General features: G+C 37.2%; 2 protein-coding genes across 7 annotated transcripts in view; both read left to right on the forward strand.

Annotated features, from left to right (window-relative positions):
* Positions 1–2,805, forward strand: part of pum2 (pumilio RNA-binding family member 2) — a 28,866-nt gene extending 26,061 nt beyond the window's left edge. For all 6 annotated transcript variants that reach the window (XM_041804880.1, XM_041804883.1, XM_041804882.1 and 3 more), the window contains one exon: positions 315–2,805. In XM_041804880.1, coding sequence (XP_041660814.1) covers positions 315–446 — 132 coding nt within the window. In that variant the 3' untranslated portion in view covers positions 447–2,805. The remainder of the gene's footprint in view (positions 1–314) is intronic.
* Positions 2,806–5,247: 2,442 nt separating this feature from the next.
* LOC121521701 (syndecan-2-like) lies at positions 5,248–13,928 on the forward strand. Its single transcript, XM_041805846.1, has 5 exons — positions 5,248–5,386; positions 12,209–12,293; positions 12,388–12,461; positions 12,559–12,664; positions 12,740–13,928. Exons 1-5 carry the CDS (start codon positions 5,321–5,323, stop codon positions 12,874–12,876), a joined length of 468 nt encoding a protein of 155 aa, XP_041661780.1. The 5' UTR covers positions 5,248–5,320; the 3' UTR covers positions 12,877–13,928.
* Positions 13,929–14,170: the final 242 nt, after the last annotated feature.

A 14,170-nucleotide genomic window follows, 5' to 3' on the forward strand; every position in this document is an offset into this window, starting at 1 on the left:
TGAAACGTGATTGAAATTTATTTATTCTTAACCATTTTTTCTTGCTTCTCTTCATTTAGTCATTACTGTGACTTGACTTGGGAAAGTAGACTTTTAAAAGTTTAAATAACCTTTTTTTTTTCAAGAGCTTAAACATGCTGATTATTTCACTTTTTATTTTTCTTTTACTCAGAAGGAACAAACAGGGCGTTTTTAGATAAGAGTTCTGATTCTTTGGGATTACATTTTATTTATTGTATTGATTTTCTCAGCCATTTTTCTTGTTTAGTCATTCAGCCTTTTGGTATTTTCTGACCTCTGTCCTCTCTTCCCAGATCCGGCCTCACATCGCCACTTTACGCAAGTACACCTACGGGAAGCACATTCTGGCCAAGCTAGAAAAGTATTACATGAAGAGCGGTTCTGAACTGGGTCCCATCGGAGGCCCTACAAATGGCCTCATGTAGTCGACACTCTGGGTCCCCTGAAGAAGAGAAGGAGCCCCAAACCCTCCTCCCCAATGATCTGTGAGAGATGCTCCTTAGCCATAGGGGTTAGCCTTTGAAGTCCTCTGTCGCCCCCTTTTCTAGAGGGAGGAATTACCAAAAAGAAAAAAAAAAACTCAAAAAGACAAGTCAACTTCACCTAAGAACGCTGTGACAACTAAGCCCTGCCACTCTGCCGCCCCACTCAAGGCCACCACAGAGCGGCCCTTGGGGGACGCATAGTCAGCAGGGTGACTTTTTTTTTTTTTCTGGGTAAAGCACAAGCCCATTGTTAATGATGTAATTGATGTATTTGACTGGTTTTCATAGTATCTTGTACATTTAGTTTTATACCTTGTAAATTCTCTGTAGAAAAACAAAACTTATTACACATTTGCTGAAATTTACAATTCCTACAATTAACACCAGCAAGTGATTTTATAAGGCTAAATGGAGTGAAACTTTTAAGAGAAAACAACAATTCCATTTGTTTTTTTGTAACTAGACTTATCAAGTCAGCTGTTCTAACACAAGTCAAGGCAATTGAATATAATATTTGTATATTATCCCATGCACAGTCAAGTTTTCCCATGCCAAAGCAGCTGATGGATTTATTATCATGAATTACATATTCAGGATGGATTTAAACCCCTCCATCCACAGGTGACTACTATGTGTTGGTGCCACAGTCACCCAAAGGTCTTGAAGACCGCTTTGTGAGCTCAGCTTTGGGGATTGGTGCTTTAGTCAGGGGTCGTGTGTTTCCGTTGGTGGCTTTTTCTTGCCTCCTTTTCCAGGCTGAAGCGTGGGCCCGTGTTTACTCAGCAGCTTTCGGTACTGAATATTTCCAATCTGAGCTGCTGCATTCAATGAGCCCCGACTTTGAGCCGTCTTTTTCCCTCATGCAGGCGATCACTCGGGGTTTATGCAACGTTTTAGAAAAGATCTATTAACTTATATAAGCGGGGCATGAGGTTTGGTTGTACAGCGGGCGTGGAACCTGGTTTAATCTTAACATGAAATGAGTAGTGCGGGGGGCTTTTTTTGTGGGGGTAGCTGGGTGGGAGTGGGCTACGTGTTGGCATGCTGTGACAGGTTTTAATCCTTGGAATGATTCTTTTCTTTATCATGTTTTGTGTAACATCTTATCTGTCTTGTAGTTTGAGATGAACACTGCCCTAGAAAACGGTATCTTTATGTACTGAATAATCATCTCTTGCGTAGAAGTAGTTTAGCGATGTATAGCATCTTTATGTATGAGTAAATCGTTGCTTTTTTGGGTCGGGGGCTTGCAGCAGTGATGGGACCCCCACCGCCTGATGGTCAGAGTATGGTAGGAAAAATGTTGTGACGTGGAGCGTATCCCAGCTTTGTACATCTGAGGTGACGTGAACTAGAAGTAGTGGGGTAAATTAGAGAAAGGGATTCAGGAGGAACCTTTTTAATGGCTCTGTTTCTGTTTTTTTAATTTTATTTTTCATTTGGTTGGGTATGCAAGTGCAAAGGTGGAGGCCGGTGGGGCCATCGAAAGTTATACAATTCACCTGTAATGCTCGTAGTGATGGCTTCTTTGCTTCATATGAATAATTGTAGAATACATGTAGTATATGTGCAGTTAATAAGTGTAAGATTATTAGTTTAAATTGAAAAAAAATATGTCTAGTCGTGGTGTTTGACAGGCCTTGCTCTAAATTTGTAGTGATGCTTTTATTTCGTCTGTACAGTTGTACATTTGTAAACGTTTATGCTGTAAATGGGATGTCTTTTACACTTTTTTGGGGAGAAAAAGGCAAAAATGTGCATTTTGATGTGTGTATATTCATCACTCCTTTCCCCCTTGAACATAATGTATACAGTTTTATTTGATCAAGTGTTATTTTAAAGAAAAGAAGACTATGGCTTCACAATCTGGCATGTTTTTCTTTTGTTTTTAATCCGCTTTTGGGAAAGGCCAGCCTCTATTTGTACTGGAGCTGTAACATCTACTGTTGATAGTCTTTCTAATGTGTGACACTTTAAAAAGAAGAAAAACAAACACTCTGTACTACAAACTGAGGCTGCATTTAGTCCTCTCTGCTACCATGGAAACTTCACAGGATACGACAAGAATTATTTTTGTACAGAAGAGTGCTGTATTTTGGAACAGCTACTACCTTGTAAGCAAAAGCAATGTAAAATATTGTCAATTATATAAATATGAACATATGAGTTTTGTCACACTGTCAAAGTCATGTACATTTTCAGGTGGCCTTATGTACATTTCCAGATGTTAGATGAAGAAAACAAACTCATTTTTGGAAGCAGAATTGTGACTATGTATGATTAAACTGTTCTTCTAACATTTGACCTGTTTTGTCCTGGTTTCTCTCACATTTCTTTGATTTTTCAAATGTGTTTAGTAAATATTTGGAAGCCTTTATTAGTCCTTATAATCTGTGCCAAAGACGATGTAACGGATACTCAACATATGATTTGTTTTAAGGTATATTTATAAAATTTGATTAGAAACAATGTAAGAAAAATTAATGCAACGTGCATACAATGTAACTAAACCTCAACTTCAAACTTAAAATAACTTGAATAGGAACATATGTATTCATGATTGATTTATGTAAAAGCATCAGTGTGTTTAAAGTTAAGCTCAATGTTAGCAAAGCACAAGAACAAACAAACGCAAATCCATTCATGACATCCATGTCTTAGTCAAAGGCACGCTCACCCATAACAATGGCTGGGCCTTTGAAAGGCTCAGTAGACTGGCTCAGATACTCTGTTAAAAACTGCTATGTGTGTATATATAAAGCTTTACTGGGTATGTGATAACGGACTGCAGTGGCACACTGTTGCAGGATTCAGGATTAACATCCATGCAACTGAAAGAGGAACAAATATTAAATCTCTTCTCTTACATGTATGACTACAGTGGAACTGAAGGTCAGCAGCTAAGACATTTCATTCAACCGAAAATATTTCATAAAAACATAGTCAGCACTAATACCCTATACCCAGTTGTTATTTAGTGATGATGTCAGTGCATGTGTGTTGGATCAGTAGCACTGAAAAGGGTGTCAAAGTATGACTAGGACCTAGAATTATTCATTCATGTTACTTTTTAACCCCTATCATCACATTTTTCCACCTATGTCCGCTGCTTCTTTTTATCATTTTAAAACTATTTTTGCTATTTGGTGCTTTCTTTAGTCACTTACTTCTCATTTTTGCTACCTGGTCCACTTTTGCCACTTTTAACTCATTATTGCCATATTCTCTATTTTTGCCACTTTGAATCCATTTTTGCTGTTTTTCACCTTTTTAAACCTCTTCTTTTTGACTTTCATCCCATTTTTGCCAGTCTTTTGCTCTTGTTGCTATTTTTTGCCACTGTATATCCAATTGTTTCCACTGTTTTGCCATCTTCAAACATTTTAAACCAATTTTTGCCATTTTTTTGCCACTGTTTTGCCAGTTTTAACCTCTTTTTGCTTTTTTTCCCCTTAATTGACAATTTACGCTCATTTATGCCAGTTTTGCCTCTTTTATCTTACCACTTTAGACCTTTTATGGACTTCATTTGCCTTTTTTAACCATTTTTGCCACTCTATGCCCAATTCTGCATCTTTGACAATTTTAGGCATTTCCCTCCCATTTTGCCCATTCTTGCCTATTTTTGCCTTTCAGCCATTTTGCTTATTTTTGTAACCATTTTAAACCCATGTTTGCAGTTTTTGCCTTTTTTTGCCACATTTAATCTGTTTTTGTTGTTTTCCACCCCCTTTTTTACCACTTTATGCCCATTTATACCATTGATTTGCCACTTTTTTTTTTTTTTTTTACCACTTTAGACCGATTTTGCCATTATTTGCCTTTTATCCGTTTTGCCACTTTATGCCCTTTCTGCCTCTTTTTCTCCATTTTTGCCACTATGGCACTTACATCACATCTTTGCCTTATTTTGAACACTTTTTTACCACTTTTAACCCATCTTTGCTGCTTTTTCCCATTTTTGCTACTTTTTCCAATCATGTTTGCTACCGCCTTTTGCCAGTTTCAACCTAATTTAGCTGCTTTCACCCATTTTTTTTACCCCTTGCTACAATTATGTAATTATTTTCTATTACAATTTTCTGTTTTCAAAAACTGTTTTTCAGGGCTACATTCTGGCATCCTGATTTTTGAAGCTGTTTTGGCTTGGCTTGGCTATGAAGTCTTACTCCACTGTCCTAATGGTTTAGTTCAGTGTGCCCATCCACACTGTTAACATCACCAATAAAAAGTAATTCTCTTTTAAGAAAAGGGTGTTACATTTATAAAAATGTAATGTTTATATAGCATAAATTAATCAAATTCATTTTGCAGCTTTGATAAGTTATCACAGATTAACTTTATGATGGACCCTGATTTTGCTGACCTCTATGGGCCCCAGTTTATCAGGAAAGCTCTCCTCTTTATCCCCCCTCATGAGCGGCCTTGCTTAAAGCTGAGAGATCAACCATTGCCTTTTGAGTCTTTGCTATGCAGATTCCTTCAGCTGAACATGTAGACTAATGACAGTCTTCACAGTGATGCAGTATCTCTACAGCTGTAAGCTCCATAGTACAGCACTTTTAGTTTCTATAATCACAAGTCTATAGTGATTTATGACGCAAGAGTATTTATTGAAAGATGTTTCAGTTGGCTATAAAAGTATTCTAGTGGCTCTCTTTAAACTTTGTAATTATCTAAAGTCCATGTTGTGTTCGTGTTTTATTGGTGGGCGTGGCTTGTCTGCCGGTAGAGCATCGAGGTTCAATGAAAACACCTGCCGATCTCAGAGGAGGAAGAGAACAACATAATTCTGATACCAAATAAACCGAAACATGAGGATATTCCTGACGGTCTCCATTTTTACAGTTTTGGTGTTGAAATGTCCAGTGAAAACGTCGGTAAGTCATTTTCAGTCTGTTAAGCCTGGTTTGGTAAACTTCTGACAGCTAATCTCGTGCTCATCTTTCTCACTTCCTGAAGTTAGCAAAGGTTGTTGCTGTACTGTACGACAAATCAAGGTGTGCTCATTTTAACAGAGTTTCCTTTAAAAAAGAGACTTGAGTTGTGTTTTAATTTAGAAGCTTTACTTAGTTTAACTTATATTATTTATCAGGTACTCAGTGATTTGTGTGACATGGTTTATTTTCCGTCGTATGAACTTAATGTCAGGGAAGAAAATGTGTAAAGGCAGAGAAATAATGATGTAAATAATCAATTTTTTTTTTTTTTTTTTTTGGCAGATGAATACATATTTGGGTAACGCTTAGTGGGTCTTAATCACCTTGTAATTTTGTAGTTATTAATGGTAATTATCTGGAAATTTCTCAAAAATATGTACCTATTAATATTAATAATGTATAAATTCATCATAATTTTCTGGCAGTTCTCTGGTGGTATTTAACCTTAACCCTCTTACCCTTGCCATAACCCTCATACTATTGTGGACAGTCTCTGGTAATGGAAGTATTTTACAAAGTACTTTCTTAGGAAAGAAGATGACAATTTTCTATACATGTTGCTTCATGATTCTCACGTATGTTCATTGTCTTGCCCACAAAATTAAAATTAGTCCTAAGTGGATCATTTTCAAGTAACTTTAAGGGCTGAGGGTTAGGGGTTAGTAATAACTTTTTAAGGGTGAGTATTTACCTAGTAAAAGTGCATCAATCATCAAGTAATTCCGTGTAATATTGTGGTAATTCTCTGGTAATAAGGCATTAGGTAGTAAGGACTTAATTTAATTAAGTGGGCCAAAACAAAAAATACCTGGGAATTATCAAGCAGCTAACATAGAAAATGGTCATCTTATTTATAAGAAATTACTACCACATAATTACCAGAGAATTGCCGCAATATTACAAGGGTTAGGGTTAGATGGTTAGGATTGAGATTGGTGTAAAATCCCGCCTAATTACCAGAGAACTGCCACAGTGAAACACGGGTTAGGGTTAGATGGTTAGTGTAAAAACACCTATTTACCAGAGAATTGCCACAATTATATGAGGGTTAAGATTAGGGTAAAAACTATCAAATTATTAGAGCATTGCAGAGAGCAGAGTTAGAGGGTTAGAGTTAGGGTAAAATACCACCTAATTACTAGAGAAGAGTTGCCACAATTATTTTAGGGTTAGAGGATTAGAGTAAAAAGTCATCTAATTATCAGAGCATGGACACAATATCATGAGGGTTAGGGTTAGGGTAAGAGCTAGAGGGTAAAGGTGAAATACCACCTAATTTCCACTGAATTGCCACACTTTTATGACGGTTAGGTTTAGAGGATTGGAGTAAAATACCACCTATTTACCAAAGAGTTGCCACAATGTTATGAGGAATTACTTGATAATCAGTACGTTCATACAAGGTAAATTAAGCCAACTCATTAATATGCAATGACCATCTTGTTCTTGAGATATTACTGGATAATTTCACTTACTACTGCAAAGTTACTCAGCAATTAGGGACATCTAAATAAAGCGCTACCATCATGTCCTACATTTGGACTATGCACCTTTTTCCTTAAAAACAGCTTGTTTTTGGATTAAAATTGAGAGAATATTTTTCAAGAAAAAAATTATCTTTGTTTATATCAAGAATATTTAATGATGCAACCATAAAAGATGCCTCTTCTAGTTTTTAGCTGCAGAAAATGCCTATTACTATTACCCTTTGAAGCTTATAACATAGGGTGGTATGCAGAGTAGACGAAACTCTATTCCGCATTCTAGTACTGCTAGTTGACTTTTTGGTTACGTTGGAAGGCCTCATTCCCACAGTACTACAAGCTATATGTTATTAAATGTCATTATTGTATTGTTAATTATTCATAAAGGCTACTTATTTTCTTATTTTGTTCAATTTAGTATACTGAAACAATATATTTTACTGACACAGATATAATAGTGACGATATTACGAACGAATTAAAAATGTCAGTTCTGGAGTGCAGATGGTCGAGTGGTTTCAGGCGCTACCCATATACACGGGCGGCCCGGGTTCAAATCTGGCCTGTGGCCCAAATAAAGGTATGAAAAGGCCCAAAAATAAATCTTTAAAAATGTCAGTTCTTCACTACTACTATTTCTCATCTCATCAAGAGTAAATAATAATAGAGAACTGCCAATCAGGCTTTTTTATGTAGTCCTGATTCATAGCAAATGTTGTGTGAAGACACTTTCCAAATAGGGCACGTCTATGCTGTACTCTTTAATGCATTATTTACAAAGACAACAAACTTACCACTAAGTAACAATTGGTAAAGCTACAGTGGCCGGGAGAGAGCTTCCCTTTAACAGGCAGAAACCTCGAGCAGACTCATGTTGAACATCCATGCTGAGGCTGTGCTGGGATTGAAAAGGGAAAGAGGGAGAAAAAGACAGAGGGAGATTTAGAACAACAATAAATAGGATATCTGGACTGACAGCCATGTGTTGAAGCTGTGTCGGGTGTTTTAGGGGAGAGAGGAAGATGCAGGAAGAGAGCGAGATGGGCAAACGAAGCAACAATAGTGGATAAGATAAATGTATGGCTGTCCTGGCCATCCATCTTAAACTTATTCTCATTTTAAAGGCTACAATACCCGTAAAAATGTTAATAATAGCTCTTTTTGGATTAACATTTTAATTGTGTTAATAGAAGTCTGATGGTGGTAGTTGAAGCAGTTGTTGTCTAGCAGGTCCAGAGCAGCAGAGCGTGCATGAGCACAATACTGGTAACAGTATTGGCGCTTATTTCACTACACAGATCCAGCCCTACTCGACTCTACACCAGCCCTAGTACTTTACGTGCAGACAAAGCTGTATAGTCCTGTTGTCGTTTTCTAAAAATGGCGGGTTTGATTCCTGTGTCGGGTGTTGAGCTCATGACTCTTCGGTGACGACATTCTCTGACCAATTGGTGGCCGGCAGTTGGTCGATGTCACCTTTTAGTATCGGCTCAGCTCGCTTGGAACCAGAGCAGAGCAGGTACTAAAAAATAGTATCTGGTATGAGGTACCACGCCTGTGGAAACGCAACACAAACCGAGTAGAGTCGAGTCGAGTAGAGTAGGACTAAGACGGGCTGGTGGAAAAGGGCCTTATATGTGTGGTTTAAACAGGAACAGCAATGTATAATAGTAAATTCATCATTCTTATATCAACATTAGCAGCTATAATGATCACGAAAGGGGGAAGTATTTACAGTAGTTGAAGTTGAGCAGTTCTTATGTTCATTTTAATATTTCTGTTAATGATAAAGGACGATGTTGCTATTATCTGGAGAATTCTGACAACACAGACCTCAAATTTAGGGAACATATTTTACCCTTTTAAGACAAGTTTATATTGGTCTCAAAGGTCCCCAAAACATGCCTGTGAAGTTTGTTGCTGAAAAACACTCTAGTATTGGATTTTTGCATGTCTAAAAAGCCCTCTGTTTCAGCCCTTCTCAGAACGAGCCGTTTCTGTGGCTTTAAATGCTAATTAGCTGTCTGACTCCGCCCCTGACCACACCCCCTCAAGAAATGGATGTGGCACTCCTGATGTTACAATGTTACAGACGCTCTTATCCAAAGGTTTGGACCTGACTGGGATTTGAACCATCAATCTCCCAGACCATAGTCAGCAGGATAACCCACTGAGCTATCAAGCATTTTTTTTTTTGTTAGAAAAGCCAGAAAAAGTGATTTTTTGTATAATATGTCCCCTTTAATGAAAAATGTTGTAGTTTGGACCTCAGATGGAACTTTTAAAAAGTGCATCATTTGCATACATTTGTTCACAGCATTGGTTTTTGCACTGGTATTGCTCATTTTCAATACAAAACCAAAGCAGCCCAACATTTTCAACACACAGTGTCCTGAGTGCAGAAATGCCTGGATCAGCTGTGTTTGTCACCATGCTCGCTGCGTTTGGAGCTTCAGCACTCAAGGCAATGTCACCTCTCCCTACTGGCCAATCAGAATCAAGACTGGACTAGACTTCTGATAATGGCAGAAGAGAAGCAGATCTGATTTGCTTTTTCAAGCATAAAGTTTCCAGGTCTACAGCTGCTGCTTTCATCAAGACAAGATTCCTTTACAGTATTTTCATATTTTTATGGTGATATTTCCTTATGATGGGAAATAAAGCACATGGATATTCCAAAACATTACAGATATAATCAAAGAAGCAACTTCACAGCACCAGTAAACACCAGTGAAAGAGGTGCTCTGAATGTGGATTTGTGAGTGCTGCCAAGACAGTCTGGCTGCAGACTGCAGGCGGCATCTCTGTCAGGATGTAAAAACGCACTAAAACTTTCAAAAAAATTGGATTAAACTTTTGGTTAGGGATAAGGTAAGGTTTAAGGTTAGGCTTAGGATACCAAAAGTTATAAGTCAGAAACCTGACCTGCAAAACCTAATTACGAAACCTGTAATAATAATGTCTGTTTACAGGATAAAAAACTCGTCCTCCATTAAAAAACACTAATTCAGCTAAGGCTAAAGCGAACGAAAGCGACGTTACATAAGCCTAAAGACTGTACACTTTTTACAGTTTTGCAAATCTCATAAACTCATTTTTTATTCACCAAAAAAAAAATGTAAGTTCACTAAGCTAACATAGCTACGTTATCTATGTTGATAATGTAGATAACGTAGCTAGGGTAGCTCCATTAGCTTTAGTGAGCCACTGTTCATGTAGCTGCTTATTAAATGGGTCTATACATAATCTAATTCCATTCCAGATTAAACCTCTGCTATAGGTTGCACCAGCTTTGGGAAAGTTCAAACATAGCCTAGTTTGAACATAAGTTCTAACTTACAGCAGAGTTTACGCTCGAGTTTACGAACATTTAAGGTGTTGCACCAGCTGAAATAGTCCCAACACAGGCTTAAGTTATAACTTAAATACCCACTTTTTACTGGGTTTAAGGTTCCCATAAAATCTGACTGTCATGGTGATAGTTTTGAGAGGTGGGATATCTCAGAGGGTGACGAGGAGCAGAAGATATTACCAGCAGACTGGGGTTGCTTTTTTATTTTAGTCTCAGTCTTAGTCCTCAGATTAAATGTCTTTTAGTTTTAGTCACATTTTAGTAATTTCTACCCTTTATAGTTTAGTCTAGTTTTAGTTGACAAAACTAAAAATCATTTTAGTCTAGTTTTCGTCCAAGCATTTATTATTTTGCCTGAATCTGGTACCAGACCATCGTAGTGTGTCCTATGCACCCTGCCAAGGGGTCCCTGCTTTCTACAGTTGAGAGACAGATTAGCTATAGGTGCGTTATATTTTGACAGACATGACGGATTTTGAATGTCAGACAAAAACTAAATTACATTTTAGTCGAGTTTTAGTCATCTTGATGATCAAATATCTATTTTTGGCAGGTCTTAGTCTAGTTTTTCACATGGAAAAAAGGCTGTCAAATAACATTTTTAGTCATAGTTTTAGTCAACAAAATTAATACTGCTTGAAATGTAAAAAAATAATTATTTAACTGGTGATACAATGTACCGGCAAATTACATCACTTCTTAGGTGGTGTCCCACAGTAGTGGTCTGCCAGCTGCAGCCAGGCCCCTCTCAAAAGTGCTGGCTGTGGACACCGGTTCTCACTCTGCTTCACGTGATAACGTACGTTTCCGTTATTCTTAGAGATCTTGAGAAATCAGCACATTATCATGGGGAGACCAGCTTTGTTATCCCAAGATAGCGAGACACAAGTCAAGATCTTGAGAGAACAACCAAAATGTCCTTCACGGCAAAACTGAGCAAACTAAAATAAGTGGATGTATGACCATGATCAGATTTTTCAGACACCCATGTTTAAAATAGCTCTGTGACCCACTTTTAGGTCCCAACCCATTATTGCCTGAGTGAGAATCCAATTCAGATTCAGTGTTTAACTTGAAATAAGTAATATGGTGTTTGGACTGGCGGCCGTTGTATTTTTGGAGTAGCTATAAAAGTTTTCATAATTACCCATTCTCCACTTAAAAATTTTGATTTTCTATGTTTTTGGAGCATTCAATCATCTTCGAAAAGCTTTGAAGCTCTAAACATTATTTTATTTCATTTCATTTATTTAACCATTATGTTACCAGGAGAAAAAAAACTTGAGATTAAAAATCTCTTTTCCAGTGTCTTGGCCAATAAAAACAGCAGCACAGTCAAATTACAAAGTTACAGTCAAACACAGAGGTTAAATTCTTCTAAGAACAGCAGTTTTAAGTACTATGTTTAGACCAAGTCCTCATCTCTGAGTTTAGTTTATGCTGTGCTAAATTTACAAGTCTCTTAGAGAGTAAACAGCATTGTTGTAACATTACACTTTCAGTTTGGTTATTTGAATACGGATCATTAGACTATGAAAGCTTTTTGACTCCACGCTGAGTTTAAATAGCTGCGTTCAAACTATCAACACTAAACTGACTGACTGTGCTCACTTCCCTTTATGGCTTTACACAACATGCTTGGTAATTACATTTTAATTCAAGCTGTATTCTTTACTCATTAAACTTTATTGGTGATAACACTTGAGTCATTGTTTTCTTGTCAGCCACAGTGTTCCTTTCAGATTGAGGGACTTTGAATCTAGGATGTGAATCATGTCTTTATTGCCGTCTTCTGGAAAGTACCATAAAATGCTGCCACCACCTCGTCTGTTTTCTGATAATAGGGCGGGAAATGTTTTTTTTGTGTGTGTGTGCTCTCAGTCAGCCTCTTTACATATCCTCGTCCCATTTTCTTCCATGACTTTAGTTTCCTGGCTCTCCTGAAGACCTGGAGGGATCAGGATATGACCTGGAAAGTTCTGCTTCTGGTTCAGGGGACTGGTCAGAGAATGGTAATGCTGACATCATGAAAAAGAAAGTGTTTGTCATCACATCTCTTTGTGCAGCAAATTTATTATTCCATTCTCTGTGTTTAAATCTTACCAGGTGAAAATGACAATACAGAAGATGCCCAAACCTTAGCAGAAGACACAGATGATGGTGGCAAGAATCCTTCACATGTACGTCTCATGACTTGTTTTCTCTTGTTCTTCATCTTATGAGGTTGATGATTCAGGAGGATGTTATACCAGTGAACACTCCTACTTTTGTCCTCAGGGTTCTCCTCTCATGACCTCTGATGAAACACAGCTGCCCTCAGAAGACAGCTACATTATCTTGGCTAGCAAGAAGAGTTTGTTGGAGAACAAAGACGTCGTTCATGGTACTTTTCAGTATGATGATCAGACTTCAATTGAAGTGCAACAATCTGTTTCTGACTTAGTAATTGTGTTTACAGGAGTTATTGCAGGAGGAGTGACAGGAGGGATACTTGCAGCTGCAGTAGCAGCCCTATTGATTTACAGATGGCAGAAGAGAGATGAGGAAGCATACATCCTGGGTCAGCGGAGATCCTCAGAGGAAGATTATCACTAAAAGAGTAGAGATGAAGTACTTGTTTTTAACTTACAGCACAACATTCACCCTTTTTTATTTTATAAGTGATGCTGCAATGTCAAATTCTGTATAGTGGGAGCTTAAGTAGTGTTCTTTTTTTGTTGGGGGGGTAAGCAGCTATTGCAGCACTTAATTCAGTGTATCTAGTAATGGTGTTGACATTTTGTTTATATTTAAAATTATGAAGAAATATCTTATTTAAGGCTCCTTGAGTAGTTTAAGCTGGTTTTAAAAAAAGACTGATACAAATACTGATGCTTTGATATGAATTCTAATATTACCTGGGTGGGTGTCTCATGATGTTATTATAATGCAGCATGCCACAGATTTAGTGAAGCATTCACATTAGACTTAGAAAACAAACCAGGATGAGTTTTTCATCAGAAAACACTATTTACACATGTACAGGATTAAAAGAGTAAGCTGGGATACAATGTGAGAGTTCCTCCCAGCTTTAACTTTACTTTTTACAAAGCCTGATCTGTGTTAGGCTGTACTTGATAATACCTCTTCTCAGGAAATTCTAGGTGTGTACACACTTTTCAGTCCTTTATAGCCCTGTATCATAGAAGGAATTATTTTCACAGAATAATGAATTACTATTTATTTAATGAGTAACAAGTACTTTCATGACATCATAGATACTTCGACACTTGAACAGAACAGTCATTGTCCTCATTGTTAGTCACACCTGTGCCTTTACAACCATGACAAGATAAAATGCCTGCTGCACATATACATGTATCTTTTTGGTGGCACCCACTGGTGTTTTTAAATGTGTTTGATCAGCTGTGAATATATAGTTAAAATTTCAGTGTTAACCCCTTTATAATTGACTCTGATAAAAGTGGTATTACAGATGTGTGATGAATTATGAGCAAACTTGTTTGACATTATATTTTATATATTATATATAAATCACAATGATAAGGTTATAATCAGCTGCTACAATGTAACATGTCGTCTCGTGTAAATGTGTAATGAGAGCTTTACTATTTTTATATTGTATAATTGTTAATAAATAAGCATTACTACCACATTCAACCTTGAGGTCCTGTTTTAGGATTATACATAGAGCGTGTACTGTTTCTGTAGACATTATGGTGTAGCAACTAGTGTGATGCACAGTTCCTGCTTAACACCGTACAATAACTACTGATTAATTGGGCTATGTATTTCCTCCTTAGTTTAACAATGGTGTCCAATTTGATCAGGTTTTAGTAAGTAAAAAGTTTGAAGTAGTATAATCCAGTTCTGATCATTACTATTCAGT

The sequence above is a fragment of the Cheilinus undulatus genome, linkage group 14 (assembly GCF_018320785.1).
Source record: "Cheilinus undulatus linkage group 14, ASM1832078v1, whole genome shotgun sequence".
NCBI lineage: Eukaryota > Metazoa > Chordata > Actinopteri > Labriformes > Labridae > Cheilinus > Cheilinus undulatus.

Coding starts and splice junctions, on each gene's coding strand:
- LOC121521701 (XM_041805846.1), top strand. CDS start 5,321: ATGAGGATATTCCTGACGGTCTCCATTTTTACAGTTTTGGTGTTGAAA. Junction 5,387..12,208: donor AATGTCCAGTGAAAACGTCG/GTAAGTCATTTT, acceptor CCATGACTTTAG/TTTCCTGGCTCTCCTGAAGA. Junction 12,294..12,387: donor AGGGGACTGGTCAGAGAATG/GTAATGCTGACA, acceptor AAATCTTACCAG/GTGAAAATGACAATACAGAA.